The sequence below is a fragment of the Poecilia formosa genome, unplaced genomic scaffold, assembly GCF_000485575.1.
Source record: "Poecilia formosa unplaced genomic scaffold, Poecilia_formosa-5.1.2 Scaffold49, whole genome shotgun sequence".
NCBI lineage: Eukaryota > Metazoa > Chordata > Actinopteri > Cyprinodontiformes > Poeciliidae > Poecilia > Poecilia formosa.
The window spans coordinates 1494699-1512814 of NW_006799988.1; the positions used below are offsets into that span (position 1 = coordinate 1494699).

General features: G+C 40.0%; 4 protein-coding genes across 6 annotated transcripts; 1 reads left to right on the forward strand and 3 right to left on the reverse strand.

Annotated features, from left to right (window-relative positions):
* The first annotated feature begins 1052 nt into the window (after positions 1 to 1052).
* Positions 1053 to 6022, forward strand: homeza (homeobox and leucine zipper encoding a). Of its 2 annotated transcripts, XM_007552582.2 has the most exons (3): positions 1055 to 1552; positions 2232 to 2324; positions 2696 to 6022. In XM_007552582.2, exon 3 carries the CDS (start codon positions 2696 to 2698, stop codon positions 4670 to 4672), a length of 1977 nt encoding a protein of 658 aa, XP_007552644.1. In that variant the 5' UTR covers positions 1055 to 1552; positions 2232 to 2324; the 3' UTR covers positions 4673 to 6022. The 2 variants fall into 2 exon arrangements, with proteins under 2 accessions (XP_007552645.1, XP_007552644.1); XM_007552583.2 differs by lacking the exon at positions 2232 to 2324 and having other exon boundaries at positions 1053 to 1552.
* Positions 6023 to 6124: 102 nt separating this feature from the next.
* On the reverse strand, positions 6125 to 11958 carry LOC103138407 (RING finger protein 212B). Of its 2 annotated transcripts, XM_007552579.2 has the most exons (13): positions 11385 to 11958; positions 10993 to 11082; positions 9648 to 9766; positions 9499 to 9551; positions 9144 to 9403; positions 8893 to 9037; positions 8785 to 8813; positions 8664 to 8704; positions 8542 to 8566; positions 6773 to 6830; positions 6621 to 6672; positions 6484 to 6514; positions 6131 to 6371 (listed from the first exon to the last, which is right to left on the reverse strand). In XM_007552579.2, the coding sequence occupies exons 3-13, from the start codon at positions 9745 to 9747 to the stop codon at positions 6305 to 6307; spliced, it is 861 nt and encodes a 286-aa protein (XP_007552641.1). In that variant the 5' UTR covers positions 9748 to 9766; positions 10993 to 11082; positions 11385 to 11958; the 3' UTR covers positions 6131 to 6304. The 2 variants fall into 2 exon arrangements, with proteins under 2 accessions (XP_016527253.1, XP_007552641.1); XM_016671767.1 differs by lacking the exons at positions 10993 to 11082; positions 11385 to 11958 and having other exon boundaries at positions 6125 to 6371; positions 9144 to 9250; positions 9329 to 9403; positions 9648 to 9857.
* Positions 11959 to 12089: 131 nt separating this feature from the next.
* On the reverse strand, positions 12090 to 13821 carry LOC103138410 (uncharacterized). The gene is made up of 9 exons (XM_007552584.2): positions 13712 to 13821; positions 13461 to 13627; positions 13282 to 13385; positions 13126 to 13214; positions 12855 to 13035; positions 12670 to 12775; positions 12520 to 12605; positions 12354 to 12445; positions 12090 to 12279 (listed from the first exon to the last, which is right to left on the reverse strand). The coding sequence occupies exons 1-9, from the start codon at positions 13776 to 13778 to the stop codon at positions 12221 to 12223; spliced, it is 951 nt and encodes a 316-aa protein (XP_007552646.1). The 5' UTR covers positions 13779 to 13821; the 3' UTR covers positions 12090 to 12220.
* Positions 13822 to 14976: 1155 nt separating this feature from the next.
* zp3f.2 (zona pellucida glycoprotein 3f, tandem duplicate 2) lies at positions 14977 to 17737 on the reverse strand. The gene is made up of 10 exons (XM_007552586.2): positions 17591 to 17737; positions 17320 to 17504; positions 17138 to 17241; positions 16977 to 17068; positions 16718 to 16898; positions 16527 to 16632; positions 16361 to 16443; positions 16185 to 16276; positions 15992 to 16101; positions 14977 to 15906 (listed from the first exon to the last, which is right to left on the reverse strand). Exons 1-10 carry the CDS (start codon positions 17655 to 17657, stop codon positions 15898 to 15900), a joined length of 1029 nt encoding a protein of 342 aa, XP_007552648.1. The 5' UTR covers positions 17658 to 17737; the 3' UTR covers positions 14977 to 15897.
* Between the last annotated feature and the right edge of the window lie 379 nt (positions 17738 to 18116).

An 18116-nucleotide genomic window follows, 5' to 3' on the forward strand; every position in this document is an offset into this window, starting at 1 on the left:
CGGGGGGCCTTTTTTTGTGCTTGGTGTTTTTTTTTTTTTTTTTTTTTTTGGCAGGATCTTCATTTGTGTAATGAGCCTTATTTTTCCCTGAGGGGACATTGAGGTGGATGTACGGCTGTAGATAAGCCAGAATGAACAGTGTCGCCCCTTATCGGTGAAGGAGTGTCATCTCATGTTCGTTATGTCTTACTGGTTAAAAATAGGACTACAATAAGAAACCAGTTGGCATTCTGAAATTTCAGCTTGTTTTCTACTTGTCTAAACAGCTAATGTATTTTTCCAACTAAAATACAATTCAACAAAGAATTTTTTAAAATATCTTGCTGTTTATTTGTCCCACTCATTTCTGGAAAAAGAAATGTAGAGTTCATAAAGTGTAGGCCAGATTTTTATTTTTTTTTACTACTACGTAAAGCAGCTAGTTCAAGATATATAACATATGCAGGATGGGAGACTGCATTAATTACTGTTTGGCAATCAAACATTTAAGTGACGTTTGATTGCTATTGTCTGTTGAAACATTTCTCCCTGTAGGCAGATATTTCTTAATATATCTGTGTAGGTGTTTAATCTGTTTTTCTTTGTAGTAAAATAAAGTGTTACAATGTGTTATATGAATTGTAAAAAAAAGTATAGGACTGTTGTGGGAAATTAGTGAAATCATGATTTAACAATTTGGGGAGAGTATAACTTCACATAGGATCAGTTTTTTTTCCCTTTAATAGATAAAATAATCTTAAGTAAACCAATTGTATTGTTCACCAATGTTTTCTCAGTCTTATATTTTTTTTTATCTTAATCATATAACAAAAATGTTAATATAAAGAAATCTGTAAAGAGGGCAAATACTTGTCATAGGACTGTTCAAGATGGATTTAACCATCAGAAGACTTCTTCCCCAATACAACACAAAACTGGCTCAAAAAGAACCGTTCAGTTTAAAAGATGATTCTCAGCGTCATCCCGTCTCTCTGATGCCACCATAGGTTGCAGCGGGGTAGTTGGTATTGGATCTCTGTAGCGGATTTATTATACTGGCCCGTTCTCCCTCCAATCCACGGCCTGTTCACCCAGACTGGCACACCCACCCAGCCGTCAGCGAGGGGGAGAGTCATGTGGGCCTTCCGGGCTTCCTGGTCCTCAGCTCCGCCTCGCGTTGGTTTGGCCGGACAGGGGGAAACACTTCACAGTTAAAGAACAAAAGCAGCAACGGACCGACCGAGGGGGAGGAACAAACGGCGACTCACATTCAGCCTTTTAATCTCCCGAGTTGGATATTTGTGTCCCTGACCGAGAATTAACCAGCGATTGAACTCCTACGACTGGGGACAAACTTGGTTGCGTCGTATCTTTGAATCCCGACCGTAATCCGTCGAGGTGCTTGGTAAAAATAAGACAAGGGTCAGCCAAATAGATGGACGGTATTGTTTCCTCGCTCGGTGCCTCCAACTTCGGTCATATATATTCTAGTAGTGTGGAGTAGGCTCAGTTTTTCTGGTTTACGTGTCACCAGAACGGACCCTGGGGATTAAGGGGTATTTCGGCAATTTCGGTAAGTTTATTTTTATGTTTCACTGAAGCGTGTCTGACGACGAAGTGCGCCTGTGCAGTGTGAAGCGTTTTAGTTAGTACGCCACAAAGAGGGGGGCCAGACTGGACCGCTATTGTTGCTGGCATAGTGGTCAACTTCCACAGCTTTTTATCGAACCCATTTAAACAAAGCCTGAATAAACTATCTTCATGTGTTACGGAAAAGTGTCGAAACTGAGGAGAGAACCCTTGTTCTCACCCTCTGGGATTTAAGTGTGTCACCAATGACTAACACGATGGTTTGTGACCTAATGTTTGTCCCACTCAAAAACATTTCTGCCCAGTTCCCAGCTACTTAAGGTCAGCCGTGGCGTATCCTAGCCTAGCAAAATGCGCAATACTCTTATTTGTTCCGAATAAATAACCCCTGAAATAAAATTAAAAGTTAAGAGAAGTAGTTCGGATCAACTTTTAGCCACCAGATTTATGTACTTGCTGAATCAAAAGTGGTGCAAAGATATTTAAACCTTTATTTACATAGATCTTCTTAACAGTCACTGTAGTATGGCACAACACCTGTTGCTGGATTAGAAAATGTACATGCATACATCTTTTTTTATTAATTAAATCTTTGGATCGCATTAGTTTCAGAATGAACCAGGGCATAGACATGAGTCTGACGAATCCTCCTCCTTCTGCAGGTTTCTGTTGCCATATCTTTTCCTGTGAAGAGGCCTCTCTCATCTCTCAGGACTGAGAAACTTGGAAGTGAAACAAAAGCCTGACCAGCTAGGGTGAGCAAGCAGACAGTGATGGATTCCTTGTAGATTTTCATTCCCTGTGCTCCCACCCCTTTAGGACCAATCCCCCTCAGCTCATGCAAAACAAAAGTCATTCACCACGCTTTGGGGGGAGGGGAGAGCGCGCCTTGACACAGTATACGACTAGTTTTGTAGAGAGTTTGGAATAAGTAGGGGAACAGGCAAAAGGGTGTATTTCTCCACTAATTAGCTTTGAGAATGAAATCAGAACAGAGTTTATTTTCTTGAACAGATTGTCCTTCTCTGTACTGTGATCTTATCTGTGAAGTGACAGTTTGTAAGAAGAGGTGAACAAAAAAACCCCAACAAAAACAACTTTATCATTGTTTGTTTTTCCTTTCTAGATGGCGGAACATATTTTGATAGCCGACATGGCGTCATATACCGAACGCAACGGCAGAGACAGACGACTTGTGGACCTAGATGAGCCTTTTGAAGTGGATATGACGGAGCCAGAGCGTGAAGAAAAGGCAGAGACCAAACGCTCTTCCAAGAAGTTGCGGCACTCCCCCAGCTCAGCAGAAAGCAGTGCCAGTGGCGTGGCTAGTTTCACCACCAATCATAACTCTGTAGTGTGCCTTCCTCTGGTCTCAGAGGGGCTCAAACTGGTATGGACCCAGTCCGATCAGACCCGAGAACTTGACTCAATCCCAGAACTTGTCAATGCCTTTAACTTGTTTCCATACCCATCGTCCAAAGAGGTTAGCACACTGGCTCGGGTCTGTGTGTTGCCACTGGACAAAGTTAAGGTGTGGTTCATGGTGCAGAGGATTAAATATGGTATCAGCTGGTCTTCTGAAGAGATAGAGGAGACGAGGAGGAAGTTGGCTGTGCCTGAGCTTTGTGAGGACTCCACTGAAACAAACGGAGCCAATTTAAAAACCAAGAGCAAAAACTTAGACGAGGAAAAGGACAGCGATGAGGAGGAGTGTGATCTCATTGGTTTTGTACCTGAAACAAAGATGGCAAAGTGTGAGTCTCCAGATTCACATAAATCTACTCCTCCATGTTTTAGGTCCAGTCTCCCACCTCCTCAGGATTCATATTTCTACCGCTCACCAGCAGACACTCCAGCGACCACAACAGCTGATGTCTCCCCTGACCTCTCAGAATCCTCTTCGCAACAGTACCGACACGGGCGCTACAAAAAGTCAAAAGCTCAACTCGCTGCCCTGCGCAAAAGCTTCCTAAGAGAGAACTGGCCTGCAGAGCCTGAGCTCAAGCGTTTGCAGGAAGAAACGGGTCTGAGCCGCAATGACATTCGCAAATGGTTCAGTGACAGTCGTTATCAGCTAAGAGTGGGTCGTGGAAGCCTGGCAGCAGCCCAGACCTTTTCTCACCAGGCTTCTGTTGGGAGTAAACATGAACCACAATCTCAAACTCAGCCTCTTTCACTTACTAACCAAAAATCTCGTCAAGTAAACGGGGTGAAAAGTCATGAGGGAAGCCGGAATAACGGGATCAGAAATTCACATTTCTTTCAGACTTTTCTGTCAAACAGTCTAGAAGCTTTTGGGGAAAAGCTCCAAGAGCCACAAGCGAATGAAGTTGTAGAAGAACTTTCTGGAGATACTTTCAAAGAGGAGCAAGAAACTGCGGAAGAGCCACTACAGTTGACCAAGACCTGCAAGATTGAGCCAGAAGTTGTAGAGTTAAAGTCTTCTCCTTGCTCTTCCCCCTCTCGTACTCCACCGCCTACCGCCTCCCCGACCAAAACATACTCACACAGAATCCGTGCATCAAAGAAGTCGGTGCACTCAACTAAAGCCAGTCCATCACATACAGCCTCTTGCTTCTCAGGCGCTTCCACGTCCACGTCCCCTGCACTCACTCCTGCAGGACGTCCCAGAAAGACCAAGGAGCAGTTGGATGTGTTAAAGCAGCACTTTTTGAAGTGCCAGTGGCCCACAAGTGAGGAATACACCGAACTCGTCAAACTCACAGGTTTACCCAGGGCGGATGTTATTCAGTGGTTTGGCGACACTCGCTACGCCGTCAAAAATGGCCAGTTGCGCTGGGTGAAGGGCGTCCGCGAACAGTTCTTGGCAGAACTTGCTGCCCAGCAAAGTGGCAGCGGCCTGTCGAACGGCACTGGAACCTCAACACGTGGCGGGGGAGGGCGCAAACGAAAACTAAGCAGAGCGAGTACAGATTCTCCCGATATCCAGCCACTGGTATCATATTACCTTACGACAGGCACACTAAATGAAAAAGACCTTGACCTACTATGCAAGAAATCAAGAATGAGCTACCAGCAAGTGCGAGACTGGTTTGCAGCTCAAGAGGTTGGGGAAACTGATGAAGAAATTGTTGTGGCTTAAGACCTTTTCTAAAAAAAAAGAAAAAAAAAACCTTGATCTGCCCACCTTATCACACACACACACACCTTTAACACAACAGATGTGATTATTGCTGTGGTTCATGTTGCTTTAATTAAGGCAGGTTTGTAAAATCCAGTCTTCCCTGAACAAGCCCAAAGTGTGGTTTGTGTATTTTTTTTATATAGATATGCTGCATTTCCTGTTTATCCTAATATATTTAGATCTGAATTATATTTCTACTGGCTCTGTTGCTGTAAATAGAACAGTAACCTCTACACTGGGTTGCTATATTTTTGACCTCCTTCTTGTTTAGATATCACTACAGTTGTTTTTTTTCTAATGTATTCTATTTGTAGCAGTATAACATAATCAGGTAACTAGCTGTAGATCCAGAAAAAAAAACAGCTACACTGACAAACTATTGACTGATCATTCCTTTCTAGCCGTTATATTGTATTCATGAAAAGCACACTGGACTTGCTCCTTATAACATCTTGCACTTTGGTTTTCCAACCTGCTGTCCCTACGCTAATAACATACTAGTATTTCACAATTTATACTCCTGATTAGTGTCATTATTTTTACTCCCTGCTGTAGAACGTGTTTTAAAACAGCATGGTACATCTCATATGTGTAATGCATTTCCAGAACATTTCCTAAATTGCTCGTCACTCTGTATAGAGGTGTTTTACTTACCAATTTGAATGCCTTGTTCATCATTTGCATTCTGCAGCATGTTTCTAACAGTAAAGGTTGATCCAGGTTGCGGGAATTACATCATTGCATAGATGGCAGAATTGCTATATTACTAGATGATGAGTTAGTTAGCATTTAATAGGCATAGGGTGTAATTTTATAGTTTAAAATGTGGGCAGAAGGTGGGTTTTGAAATAGAAGCGAAAATGAACCAAAATCCAAAGACTGGTAACATTTCACACAAAGTGACAGAGCAATATAATCGGGGTCATAAGTTCACGTACAGTTGACAATATTTAAGTACTTCTTGTTGACTTTAGAAATTGATGTCGGCTTTAAACGGAGTTCAACTCTTTGAAAATGTTCGTCCAAAGGTCAGTCAGCCAGAAACTTGACAAAGTGGCGCGTATGACTAAAGTTTTTCCTCCTGTCGCTCATGAAAAGTTAATGCAACTGTCATGCTGTTGATGTAAATCTATACATGTAAAGTCTTCAAGGTTATTTTATTTTATTTTATTTTTTCCTGTTTGAAAAGAGAAAATCTCATTTGCACAATTGTGTCACTGGAAAATAGTTAAGTGTTTTTGCCATTATAATCAAGTGTACAAAGATTTGTTTGTGTGTGTTATGAATACAGACACCTGTGACGACTTCCTGCTGTGTAAATTTTGTTCTGAAATTGTCCTATGGAAATGACTTTTACTAATAATAATTGGTTACAACGTGCAGTTAAAGGAAAGTAGACTATTAAAAAAATCAAGCCAAAGTTTACATGGAGGTTTTAATCCAGGTGAACAATACGGCAAGGTGTTTCAACATTTGGGGAATACTCCTTCCTTTACAAAGATTAAGGATGTAAAATGCTATTGTTGTTCAGGCTCACGTAAACGGGCGTCATGCACATCAAAGGCATTCCAAGCAAGCGTGGCGAGTTATTCACTGTCTGGGTGAATGTAGTGAGATCCCATTCATAAATGGGAACTGGAAGCCAGGGGTCTGAGTTCTGGGAAGGACACAAACGGACTGACTCATTTCTACGGTGGAAAAATTCTTACCGATAATCACTTGTGACTTGAGGCTTCAAGGCCAAAAGATCCCAGGAAGTTGCTAATTACCTTGTAGGAGTGCCAAAGGATGGTGACGTTCCTTAACGGGAAAAGACTGATAAGTTTTATCATTTAAAAAAAAAAAAAAAAAAAATCAACATTTATATGATCGGTGTTGAATTAATTCGATTTTCAGTCACACTCACTGAATTCATGGAGAGAGCTGTGGCTGGAGGCGGAAGCAATGGAGCCCGGAGTCTGATTAAGAGGAAGTAGAATCAAACTCTTTTATATTTTATGCAACAAAGATTAAACATGTTCAAGTGTTTGTAAACTTGGGGAATAAATCCAGACTTACCGTGAGAGAAATGCCTCTATCCCTGCTCCATCTCTGAGTCTCTCCGGAGCCTACATTACTGAGGCAAAAAGCATTTTGAAGTGTTTTACAACTGCATCTCTGGAAATCTGAACATCACTGAGAAATTATTTCATTGCATTAAATAAAAACAGGAAAATCGTATTATATGTGACATACAGTGACATATTCCTATTGGGTTTTTTTTTTTTTTTTTTTGTAAATGATTATGACTTGCAGCTAATGAAAACTCCAAAATCAATTTTTCAGACAATTTGAATATTGTGGAGCCTTGTAAAAATAGATTTCCTACAATAAAGTGGACAGATTGATGATTGCTAAACCACATGACGGTGAAGGCCATAACGTAATATCTCTACGTTAAATAGCCTCTATTGGTCCTTTACATAGTATTTATTTCCAGCAAACAATAATCATCAAAATTAACTAGTAACTATTGAAATTAAATTCAAAAACACTTCAATAACCCCAAAGAGAATGGATTGAATTACTAAAATAAATGACATTCTAAAAGGTACAAATCAAAAAATTGTAATATGTTAATTAGTTCAATATTTTTTGTCATTTCAGAAAGTGAAACTGTTGTATGTCTTTATTACACATAGGATGAAATGTTTCAAATCGTCATTTTCATGCTCTCTTGCATATGGCGAAAACCCAAAAATTGTGTTTCTTAGAAAGTTATCTTACATTGTGAAATGTCAGGCTTGTGAAAAGTTTCTTTGCAATTAATACTTAGTTGGGTCTCCTTTTAAATTAAAACTTTCTGCCGTTTTTCATCAGTGTGCAATTTTGTATATTTCTTTGTCAGTGGATATCTTCTTGTAAGTCTGCATGTTGATAGATCCCCAATTTTCTTTTGTGGTGAATAAGAAATATAAAACAAGGACTCTTTTTCTCCTTGGCCTACGTAAGACGCTCGCAGCCCATTTGTATGATTCATCTTTGCGTAGCGGCTCTTGATGTTCTGACTCCAGCTGTAGTCCACTTCTTCCCCAAATTCTTGAATGCATTTTTCCTGATAATCCTCCCATGGCTACAGTTCTCCATGTTGGTGGCGCGCCGTTTCCTACCGCGCTTTCTCCTTCCACTCAACCTTCTGAGAATATGTTTGAATACAGTTCTCTTGTCCACTACTCACACAGACTGAGAGGCTATTTAAAAGCTCGGGAAACCTTTGCAGATGTTTTGCGTTAATTAGTTGATTGAGATTGTAACACCAGGAGTTTCCAATATTGGATTTTTCACAATACTTCAAATATTCGGAGACACTGAAATTCAGGTTTTCATAATATTTGAGCCATAATCATCAAAATTACAAGAATTAAAGGCTTGACTATATTTTTTGTACATTTACATTTTTATTATTTTGGTTACCTAGCAACAACCTATTAAGTAACTTGCACAGCAGCGGTTTAAGGTTTTTCCACCGTGTCTCATAACTTCATAAACAAAAAACAACAGGGAGGGAAAAGAGAAAAAAAACAGTAAAACAACTCGAGGAAATTGTTGATAAAACAGGATTGGTCATGTCGCCAGTGTGGTAGTGTTCTGGATATTTAAAACAAAAAAGCTAATAAATATTTATCCATATTGACTGATAGTTCTATGTAATAAAATCTATAGAAAACATGATTTCCACTTTCTGAAATCAGAGACAAAAACATATTGACATTCATCATCATCATATTCTCATTTTAATAGATGCATCTGTACAATAAGCAATTTATGAGATTAAAAAAAAAACCTACCTCAATGCTCTTGATCGAGGAGTAACTGTTAATAAAAACAGACATCACGCCATTTTAGTCGTTAAAAAACCGAAACCGACACCAACCCTGAACATGTCCTGAGCTTCAACCACTGGGTTTACCTGGTGAGGTAACGCCAACCGGGAGCGAAACCCTCTGAGCGCTGCGGTTCAGAAAACGTCACAGAATGATTTTGACGCCTAACAACTCAGTTTGTGATCATAAACGCAAAGAGATGCTTACCCAGTAGTTTGGAACTGTCCAGGAGAAACCTGTGGCACAAGAGAAGAAGGAAGTTAAGTGTTTAAAAATTCAACATGGGGAAAGGAATTTTTTTTTTTAAGCACTTGCCCTCCTTTGAGAGAGTGGCTTTTTCAATTCAGCGGTTTCTCTTTGCAGCTCCAACAGCTGCTTCTTCAACTCTCCGTTCTCTCTTTGCAGCTCCAACAGCTGCTTCTTCAGCTCACCGTTCTCTCTCTTCAGCTCTGACAGTTGCCTTGTGATAAGAGCAGCAGGAGGAAATAAGAGTCACAGTCTCAACTTTTGCTTTATTTTATTTGATTTGACTTTGCACAGCTACCGTGCAGCAACGTGAAAACCACCTGTGACCCTGTTGAGAAACCTCTTCCAGAAGCCTCTCCAGTTCAGCGGATTTGGTCTTAAAGTGAACCATGACTCTCTCCATCTGCTTCTGCTGGAAAATGGCAATCTGTGGAGTGTGAAAACTCCTCAGTGACCAATGAAAGCGTCTCCAAGACATCAGAGAGGACGCACAAATAGGACAGACCTGCGATATGTTTTCCATCCTTGCCTGGATGAGCTTTCCAGGGTCCATGAAAAACACCTTTTCCTGTGGCTTCATCTGAAATGAAAAAAAGAAAAAAAAAACATCTTCCATTGTGAGTTGAGATGATGTCCAATCATAACCTGCAATGAATCTATGTCAAACTCACCAACCTGATCGGTGATGGGCAGATAACTGCAGGCCACCCCGCACGTACTGCACTGCTCTGATGAATTTAACAAACCCAGCAGACATCAAAAAAAATAAATAATGAACTCAATCTGTTGAAAGCAGTGTTGGATGAAATTAACGAAATCCTCACTTGATTTAATGCAAGCTTCGCAGGAGATGTGGCCGCAGCTCGACACAGCGAAATTCAACCCGCTTTTCTTGAAGCAGTGGTTGCAGTGGAACCAGTCCATCTTTGACTTTTAGCGTCTCCTAGATCAAGAACAGATATTGTCGCCAGGCGAAACTCGTTCACGTTTGGTGACGTTAAAACCACTAGCTTCAATGTAACTGTATTGGGTTTAGTGAAACAGATAAACGCAACATAGTGCAAAACAATAAGCAAAGAGAAGACAGTAGATGACTTTCTGTACTTTATTTAAAAGTGTAGTGTTTTGTTGAACTACATTTTTCTGCAAAAACCCCTGCAAACCTCTCTTTGAAGGTCTCTACGAGCTTCAAAATCTACAGACACAACCTTTTTTCTACCATTCTTTGCGCAATAGTTCAAGCTCAGTCAGCCTGGATGGAGAGTGTATTATTAAGCAAGGCAAAGGCCTTGGTTTTTTACATATATATAAAAATATATAAGAAATGTTGGTTGTAGTTAAGTCTACTGGCTCTATGTGTAGTCAAGAGATTTAACATTTTATCCCCCCAAAAAAACTAAAAATGTTGATTAAATAATGGAAATCCTGTTCCAATAAACAGGCAGCAACAAAAATTGGAATATATGTTTCTGTGTGTTCTTGTTTCCTTATTCATTTTTTTTCTCACACATTTTACTGGTTTGAAATAAAGGTTATCAGGTTATCACCATGCTGAAATATTTCCTAAATAGGTGAACCAGCTTCAAGCACCTGTTATACACACATTTTATTTTTCTAGGCCACTAAATCTAATGAAACAAGTCTCTGAAGCAAAACATCACCACTAATTAAAATCTATTTAAAAAAAGATTAGTAAAATGCTAAAGGCTAGGTTTGATAATACCTTCTAAGATGACTTTTCTTTTTTTTTTTATTAAAGAAAAACTACTGCCCCCCCCCCGCCCCCCAAAACCAGAAATGAGTCGAGAGTCCCAAAGTATTTTTTTAATCAAGCACCATAGTACTTTATATGTTTACAAAAAAAACTTGAGACATTTTTAAATTTGTAGTTTTTTTTTCAGAACATAATCAGTATGTAGCTGTTGGATGACAATATGACAAGCTCACATTACAATGACATAACAGGAGCTACTGACTTCTATGCACGTCATTTGTGTGATGGATGATTGCAAACAAATATATTTCTTGTGAATGTATTTGCAGAAATTATTCTCTTTATAAATGACAAACTTTTTTGAAAGAACAGATTGCTTGGGGAAAAACTAACTTAACAACAAAGCCTAGAACTTATGATCTGTGTGTTTACAAAATAAGTATATTGCAATTTACCGGGGTAACAAGAGGAGCTTCTGTGGGGAGGTAACCAAATGTAGCTCCAGCCCAGCGGTCCACGGTCTCCTACATCCGGCCCTGGCTATCCTACATTAATGTATTTTTAAAAACATCCAGCAGTTAAGGTTGAGTCATTTATATAAACTGTTACTGAATCAAAATTAAATTCAGAACAGTTATGTTTCCATCGTTGCCATAAGGTAACTCATCCTGAGTACGTCACCGCCTCAAAATAGCTGGTAAGCTAGTTAGCTTACCAGCTATTATTAGCAGCTTATTAGCGGTGGAAACTGAACTGTGAGTTCCTAAACAGCAGCTTGTTAAAATAAAGTTCATCCACCTTACTTTTTATCCAGGAAAAACCTGCTTCCGTATACTATTAAGCTTACCGAAATTCAATTTTAAGAATCCGCCTCGAAGAGCCTCAACTCCACTTTGATTGGTCCAGTGACGTAGCAAGCTCAAATCGTGGAACTTCCGGTGACGTCAGCTGCCACAGTATAGTAAAGGCCGGTGGCAGATTGAATAAGTTAATTTAGAACAAATAAGTTGCATATTTTGAGTTATCCGTCTGATTTTGTGGCAAATGCCATGGCTTTGTGGCACTCAAAAGATGGCACTGATTTATTTGAAAAATAATTAATCTGCCACAATTTGAGTTTGGCCCTGCTGGAGACCTAAAGCGCTGAATTCCTAATTTACAGGATTCTAGGCTAAATTAAGATTTGTCCTTAAACTGTTCATATTTAATGTACATTTTTCCATCTAAAGATTTGTAATGTACAGGAAATCTGGCTTATACAACTCCTGTTTACATGTGCATCTTATGCCAATAAGCTGGAAAGTGGACTAAATGCCCAAGATATAGTGTACATTCAGCTTAAAGTGAAAATGCTCACTTGTACATTTTTCAGTTTTCCCCACATAGTTACGACACATCTTGGAAAAAAATCATTTTCCAACACCTTATACTTATGGAGAACATTAGTGTTAACCTTCTGCATAAAAGCCATTTGATTCCTCCTCCCCCCCAAAGAAAACACACACACACAGGTATGGGCAAGAGGGCTGTTATAGTCAACTTGTAGCCTTCCTAGTTTTGATGTCAGGCTTTAATCCAAACTTTATAAGTTAATACAAAGAGACTTTTCCTCATTTGTAAAGTATTTATAGATTCCACATTCCTTCAAGGACTCTCCAGATGTTCCAGCCAGAGCATCACATGTTAAGCCAGGTCAGTAATGACAAGTGGACCAATCACTGCCTTCTGGAACAAACCATTGCCTAAAGAATAGAGTTGGGTTATTACACACACACACACAACAGTTTTGTTTGTTATTTTAGACTAAGAATCATACCCGCTCCTGGGCTTCTTGCTCTTCTAGTCTTGCAGGAGGAGTCACAGCAGTCACATATGCTGCTATACACAGGGTTATCCAGCAACTCCCAACTGAAAACAAAAGGCACACCATTCAGCTAGAGCTTCAGGATAACTCGATAGCAAGGTGACGCCTTTATCTTTACCCGCGACCCTTCACGTAATGACAAGCCTTCTTGGTGCTGTCAAGACCATTGGGATCCCAAGCAAACATGGTGCAGTGGATGTATACCTAAGAGACACCTGTCAGACCCTATTCACAGCCAACAAGCCAGCCACGTAAAGAAACAAGTTACCTCTTGTCCAAGCTCAAACCTAAATGCCTGAAGCGATAGCTGGAGTTCTGAGGCCTTCTGTCTTTGTTCAAATTTTGAGCGAGTGATTTTACTGTCTACAAGACACCTGCAAGTTAGAAGAGTCATTTGAGTCCCAAATAAGGGGAAATATGAAATCCTTGCATATACAAGGTTAATCAAAGTACCCCTTATTGGTGATTATGGTATAAGTTTCAACAGCAGTCTCAAGGTCTGATGTGGTTGCAGCAACACATTCTTCAAGCAGAAGCAGCAAGGGTTGATGGGCTACCTCCTCCACACTAGCCATGATGGGGATCATGGAACCCAGGGGAAAGGTAGATGTTTCAGCAGGGCCTGAAAAGTCAGCTAAAAAAAAAAATAAATCCTACCAAAACAGCTTTCAGTTTGACTTGTGGATGGTCAACATCAGTTATTGACATGAGTGTCAGAACCTACCATTCATGAGTTCAATATGGAATAGCAAGTCCTCTACTCCATATGTAGAGGACACCGGCTCATAGAGTATTGGGTACCAGTCTTTGGGCCTGAAGACATGTTCGTTTAGTCTTCAAGTACAGATAAGAGTTTCAAATCTAGTCACCCAACTCTTACCTTTGATATGAACAGACCACTGGAAGAGTAAAAGGAAGCACATAAGAGCCAGGAGACGACATGTAGAACAGGTCATTGGTGTAGTTCAGTTCATTGCCAGAGACCTTTTAAAGAAGAGAGTCAAAATGCAGTATGAAGTAGTTTGACATGCTTCATTTGGCCAGGGATCTCTTGCTGACCAGCCTCCTGAAGTTGCAGTTGTCAAGTTCCACATTGAAGACCACCTCCTGTGGCGTAAAGGTGGTGGGGAAGCAGCTGCCAAGACGAAACAGCGACGCATCAGCCTGGGATCCGCTGTCTGACCAAACCAGGGTCACGAACTCCGGCCCACAGTCCAGTTTCATCTCTGGAGAGGATAAAGGACGAGTCTGTAAAAAGGCTAGAAAAACTGTTTGTGGAAAAAGAAATATCTATATGTTAGCACCACTACCTGCAGCAGCCAACCCAACAACCACAAACCAGAGAAGGAGCTCATGATGCCAAAAGAAAGCCATCATGACTGAATGCTGAGGAGTTGTCCCAGCTGTGCTTTTATTCTCACTGACTGTTGCAGTTCAATCAAGGAAATTACTTTCACCTGGTGGCTGTTAGCAGCAGTCAGTCATAGACCATTAATTGGTGTAATTGCAGCAAGGCTCTAATTCTAATCTCCCAGAAGATCCAAATAATCAAACGTTTCATTTTATGGTAAGGAGAAGGAAAGAGAATAAAAGCACGCATATGGCTTATGTGGTGTTGAAAATTAATTTATATTACCTTCACAGATGTGTACTGTTGTTTATAATGACTTAAGATATTACTTTGAAATAGATTAAGGGTTCCAAAACCTTCAAGGGCAAATCATGTATTCTAACTTCTAAAATGTCTACATTTTCTAGTTTCTATGATAATCAACCAACTTCCTACTCCTTTTACCTTTTTCCTGTTCCATTTAGCTTTTTTATTTATATTATGAGAAAAAGCAAATGTCTATGTGTTAATTTATGAAACATGCATAAAAAGCATGAGTAGGAAATGTGTGGTCTAGAAATCCAATGATCACTTTGACCACTTGGGATTCTACTTGTACAGTTAACTACTGTCTCCTCGGAGTAAGAAGATCCTCAGTGTGAATCTTGCCCAGAGCTTCTCCACATCCAGTTTGCATGTTCTTCTTATGTACGCATAGGTTCTCCTCGAGTACTCAGGTTTCCTTCGAAGTCCAAAAGTACCACTGGGTCAATTGATCTCTCCAAGTAGCCCTTAGGTATCTGTGTGCATATGTGAATTCCCTGTGATAAATTGACTAAATATCTATGCTGTATTCAATACATGAATCCCCTAAAGATAGACACTGAAATCATCTTTGTCAAATAACTTTAAGGTAAATGATAAAACTTCAAAATGGCAACCCACATCTAATACTTTTCTTTGAGAAAACAAAAAAAGTTCAATATTTTTGCCAGATTACTTGAAGCAGCATTTAAATAAGATTTCTATGAAACGTGTTTAGAAAACACGGTCCATTCCAGGGAATAGAGGGTCGAAAGCAGTTTTACTTTAAGTTGCCTTTGCTTTAATGTGTTGCTCCAAAGATTGGTCACTGGCTTTTTTCCCCATCTGTATTGGATAAACACCTTCAGTCAATACAGAACCAATTCCAATCTCTTAGAACTGTAACAGGTACATAAAAGACTGATTATGACAAAATTGTTACTCATTTCAGAAAGTGAAATTTATTGCAGTACTATTTCTTGTAACATGACTTACAAAAAAAATTACATAAGAAAAAAAAAGGATATTTTAAACAATGTCAGGCTTCTGAATTTCTATACTTTGTCAGGACTGCAGCATAGCATGGAGGTGACAAACCTGTGCTTTTTGCTGAAGTATACAGAAGTCCAGATTAGTTTGATAGTGGCCTTCTAGTCATGTTTAGTTTTGATGTCTCATCTTTAATACGCCAAATATAGAGTTCAAGTTGCTGGTCAAACAATATCATTTGAGCTTTTGGTACTGCAAGTATGGGAAGTCCTGCTGAAAAGGAAAGTAGTCCTGTTGCATTTCCTTAGAGACTGTACTTTTGAACACAGAGGACGTTGGACCCTGGGGGTGCGGGGGTTCAGTTTCACTTCAGGACCTTGATTTCGAGACGAAAGGCAAGCTTTTATCTGAAAACCTTGCCACTCAACTTCATTTCAGTCCAAATAAGGTGCTCCTAAACTATGCTGTGGCACTTCAGGCTCACTCCAGTCTTGTAGAACATTGCTACTGCAAGTTAGGGTTTGACCTTAAGCTAATACAAATAGTCAGAAGAAAAAATATATATATACAAATTCTGGATTTCAATCCATGAATAAGTCTGTGTTCCACTGATGGAGAAATACTTAGTTTTCATATAGCGGTTTAAAGATTTAAGCTAATCTAGTGAAGTTCATTGCACATGTTCACCCATAAACCAAGATCAAAAAGGGTTAAAATAAGAACAGGGTTTATTTTACAACTTCCCTTTCAAATTCAACAGCATCAAGTCAGGCAATTTCAGGTTATAAAAAAAAAAAAACAAAAAAAAAACTGGTGTCCAGAGTCTTGTAAATTAAGAGTGCCACAGGCTGCACCTTGGAGTTCAGCTTCAACTTAAATTTCCTGCAAATAGACAATTGCATTTGTAATGAGACACGCATTGGTGCAAAGCTTGGATACAGAAACTTCACAACCCCCGCACTCCAACCTGTGAGCCAGCTGCATCAGTCTCAGGCAGTGAAGAATTTACCAGAGAGGCTGGCTGGTCGACTATGATGATGGGTCCCAACACAGAATTGAAGTGCACGCTGTGAGGCTCTAAAACGAGAAAAATCAGGAGAGGTCAGCTATACAGCAAGGCTATTGGGCAGGGGGACAAAAAAGAAAAACACCCCACTTACCCCAGCTTGTTGCCCTTTTGGTGCGAGGACTACAAGAGTTTTCACAGCAGTTGCAGAGAGAGCTCCGAGCAGGGTCATCAAGCAGCTCCCACCTGATGACCACAACAGTTTTAAGCACCTTGTCCTTAGAAACCGTGAGAGATTTGGCAACATACAACTTCTGTACATGTAGTTACCTCCCATCTTTCACATGGCAAGCCTTCCTGCGTTTATCAAAATAATCCCCATCCCACACAATTAGATTGCAGTGAATGTATACCTGGGAATCGCAAGAACAGTTAGTTCACAAATTGGGGAAAAAAAATAAATAAAAAAATCAGAGCAATTTAATTCCAGACTCACCTCTCCTCCCATCCCAAACTCAAATGACTGGAGATAGAGAATTATGGCAGATGAATGGTACCGAGGAAGGAACAGCGAGCTTCCCCTTTTACTTTCTAGCAGACACCTAGTAGTCCCAAACGTAAGTCAGCAACAAGCCCGATGACCATTTTAAAACAACAACAAAAAAAATTATAAAGTTTGACACCTACCCATGATTGCCAACAATGTGATAAAGTTGGTTGCCAGGTTCCAGTTCTGGGGTTGAAGCCGCAACACATTCATCCATGAGCAGCACTAGTGGCTGATGGGACTTCTGCTCCACAGCTGCCCAGATTGGTAGGAATGAGCCGAGGGGAATCACATTTGTCTTTGAGACGCCTGTTAATTGCTCTTTGAGGAATGGAGGTGAAGAACACAAGTTAATCAGCCCAGAATCTAGCCACGATTTAACCTGGCAAGAGAACTTACCATTCAGGAGAGCCATGTGAAAGACTAGCTTACTGCGTCCCTCAGAAACACCTGAGCCAGGATTCAGGAACTGGGGGATTCTTCCTTCAGGTCTGAAACAAGTGAAGATTCAGCACCATACCTTGCTCTTTTAATCATACTTTAGTAAAACAAATTACTACCGTTTCTGGACACATTGGATGGGATACTTGAAGGCAACAGGCTTAGGTTTTGCTTGTGGCCTGAAGCTCAGTTCGTTTTGATATATTATGCGTTTTCCCTTCAGCTGCAGACAGAAATAACCAGTTAGTGGCGAACATTGCGCGGCGATTAATCGACTGAAAGCGTTATGGAGACACCTTACCTGCTTGGTAAACTTGCAATCATAGAATTTGTAGTTAAAATGTGCCAATCCCTCTCCGGTGGGCAGAACTTTCCACGACGACGGCATGCAGCTTCCAAGGAAGAATCGAGCTGCGTATGGGACGAACTGGGGGGCTACCCTCCATGTCACTCGCACAGAGTCTTTTGCACAGACCACTTTGATATCTGCGGATAAAGTTCCAGGATTATTTCATGACCACAAAAAGCACACATAGCTGCTAAACATCGACGTGGATGTATGAGGCAAATACCTGGGTCAGCAACAGCTGTTGCTAAGACAGCCAAGACCACAAGACCTAGACAGAGATGAGCTACCATGACTAATAGATCTCAGACACAACCAGACTGACACTTTTTTTATCCACCTTTCAGTTAATTAGCTGAGTGGAGGACGTCTGTGCGAAGGCGGGACAGCTATTTATCAGAGTGTTGTGTTCACGGTCCCCAGGAAGAATAGGAGTTGACATGAATATATATTTAAATTAAGGAAAAAAGAAAAAAAAATTCACTTTTCATTTTTAGTAGAAACAAAGGTGTGCTATCGTGTTGTTTAGAGTGTGATTTTTTCTTTTTAGAGATGATGATCAAAAATAAATGTACACAACTTTAAATTTATTAATATAGTAAACCTATTCACAAGCAAACATGTTATTTTCAAATGAAGTGAAATGAAATGTAAATAGATAGATAGATAGATAGATAGATAGATAGATAGATAGATAGATAGATAGATAGATAGATAGATAGAATAGTAATTAGAAAAACATGTAATCAACA

Excerpts from the sequence above, each read along its gene's own strand:
- LOC103138410 (XM_007552584.2), bottom strand. The coding sequence starts at position 13,778 with ATGATGGCTTTCTTTTGGCATCATGAGCTCCTTCTCTGGTTTGTGGTT. Across the intron at positions 13,628-13,711 it reads TGTTGGGTTGGCTGCTGCAG|AGATGAAACTGGACTGTGGG; the intron begins GTAGTGGTGCTA and ends TATCCTCTCCAG. Across the intron at positions 12,280-12,353 it reads AGCAAGAAGCCCAGGAGCGG|GCAATGGTTTGTTCCAGAAG; the intron begins GTATGATTCTTA and ends TCTATTCTTTAG.
- homeza (XM_007552583.2), top strand. The coding sequence starts at position 2,696 with ATGGCGGAACATATTTTGATAGCCGACATGGCGTCATATACCGAACGC.
- LOC103138407 (XM_007552579.2), bottom strand. The coding sequence starts at position 9,747 with ATGGACTGGTTCCACTGCAACCACTGCTTCAAGAAAAGCGGGTTGAAT. Across the intron at positions 9,038-9,143 it reads GTTTCTCAACAGGGTCACAG|GCAACTGTCAGAGCTGAAGA; the intron begins GTGGTTTTCACG and ends TCTTATCACAAG. Across the intron at positions 6,673-6,772 it reads ATAGAGGCATTTCTCTCACG|ACTCCGGGCTCCATTGCTTC; the intron begins GTAAGTCTGGAT and ends CCTCTTAATCAG.
- zp3f.2 (XM_007552586.2), bottom strand. The coding sequence starts at position 17,657 with ATGGTAGCTCATCTCTGTCTAGGTCTTGTGGTCTTGGCTGTCTTAGCA. Across the intron at positions 16,444-16,526 it reads AGTTTGGGATGGGAGGAGAG|GTATACATTCACTGCAATCT; the intron begins GTGAGTCTGGAA and ends TGCGATTCCCAG. Across the intron at positions 16,277-16,360 it reads TGCCATGTGAAAGATGGGAG|GTGGGAGCTGCTTGATGACC; the intron begins GTAACTACATGT and ends TGTGGTCATCAG.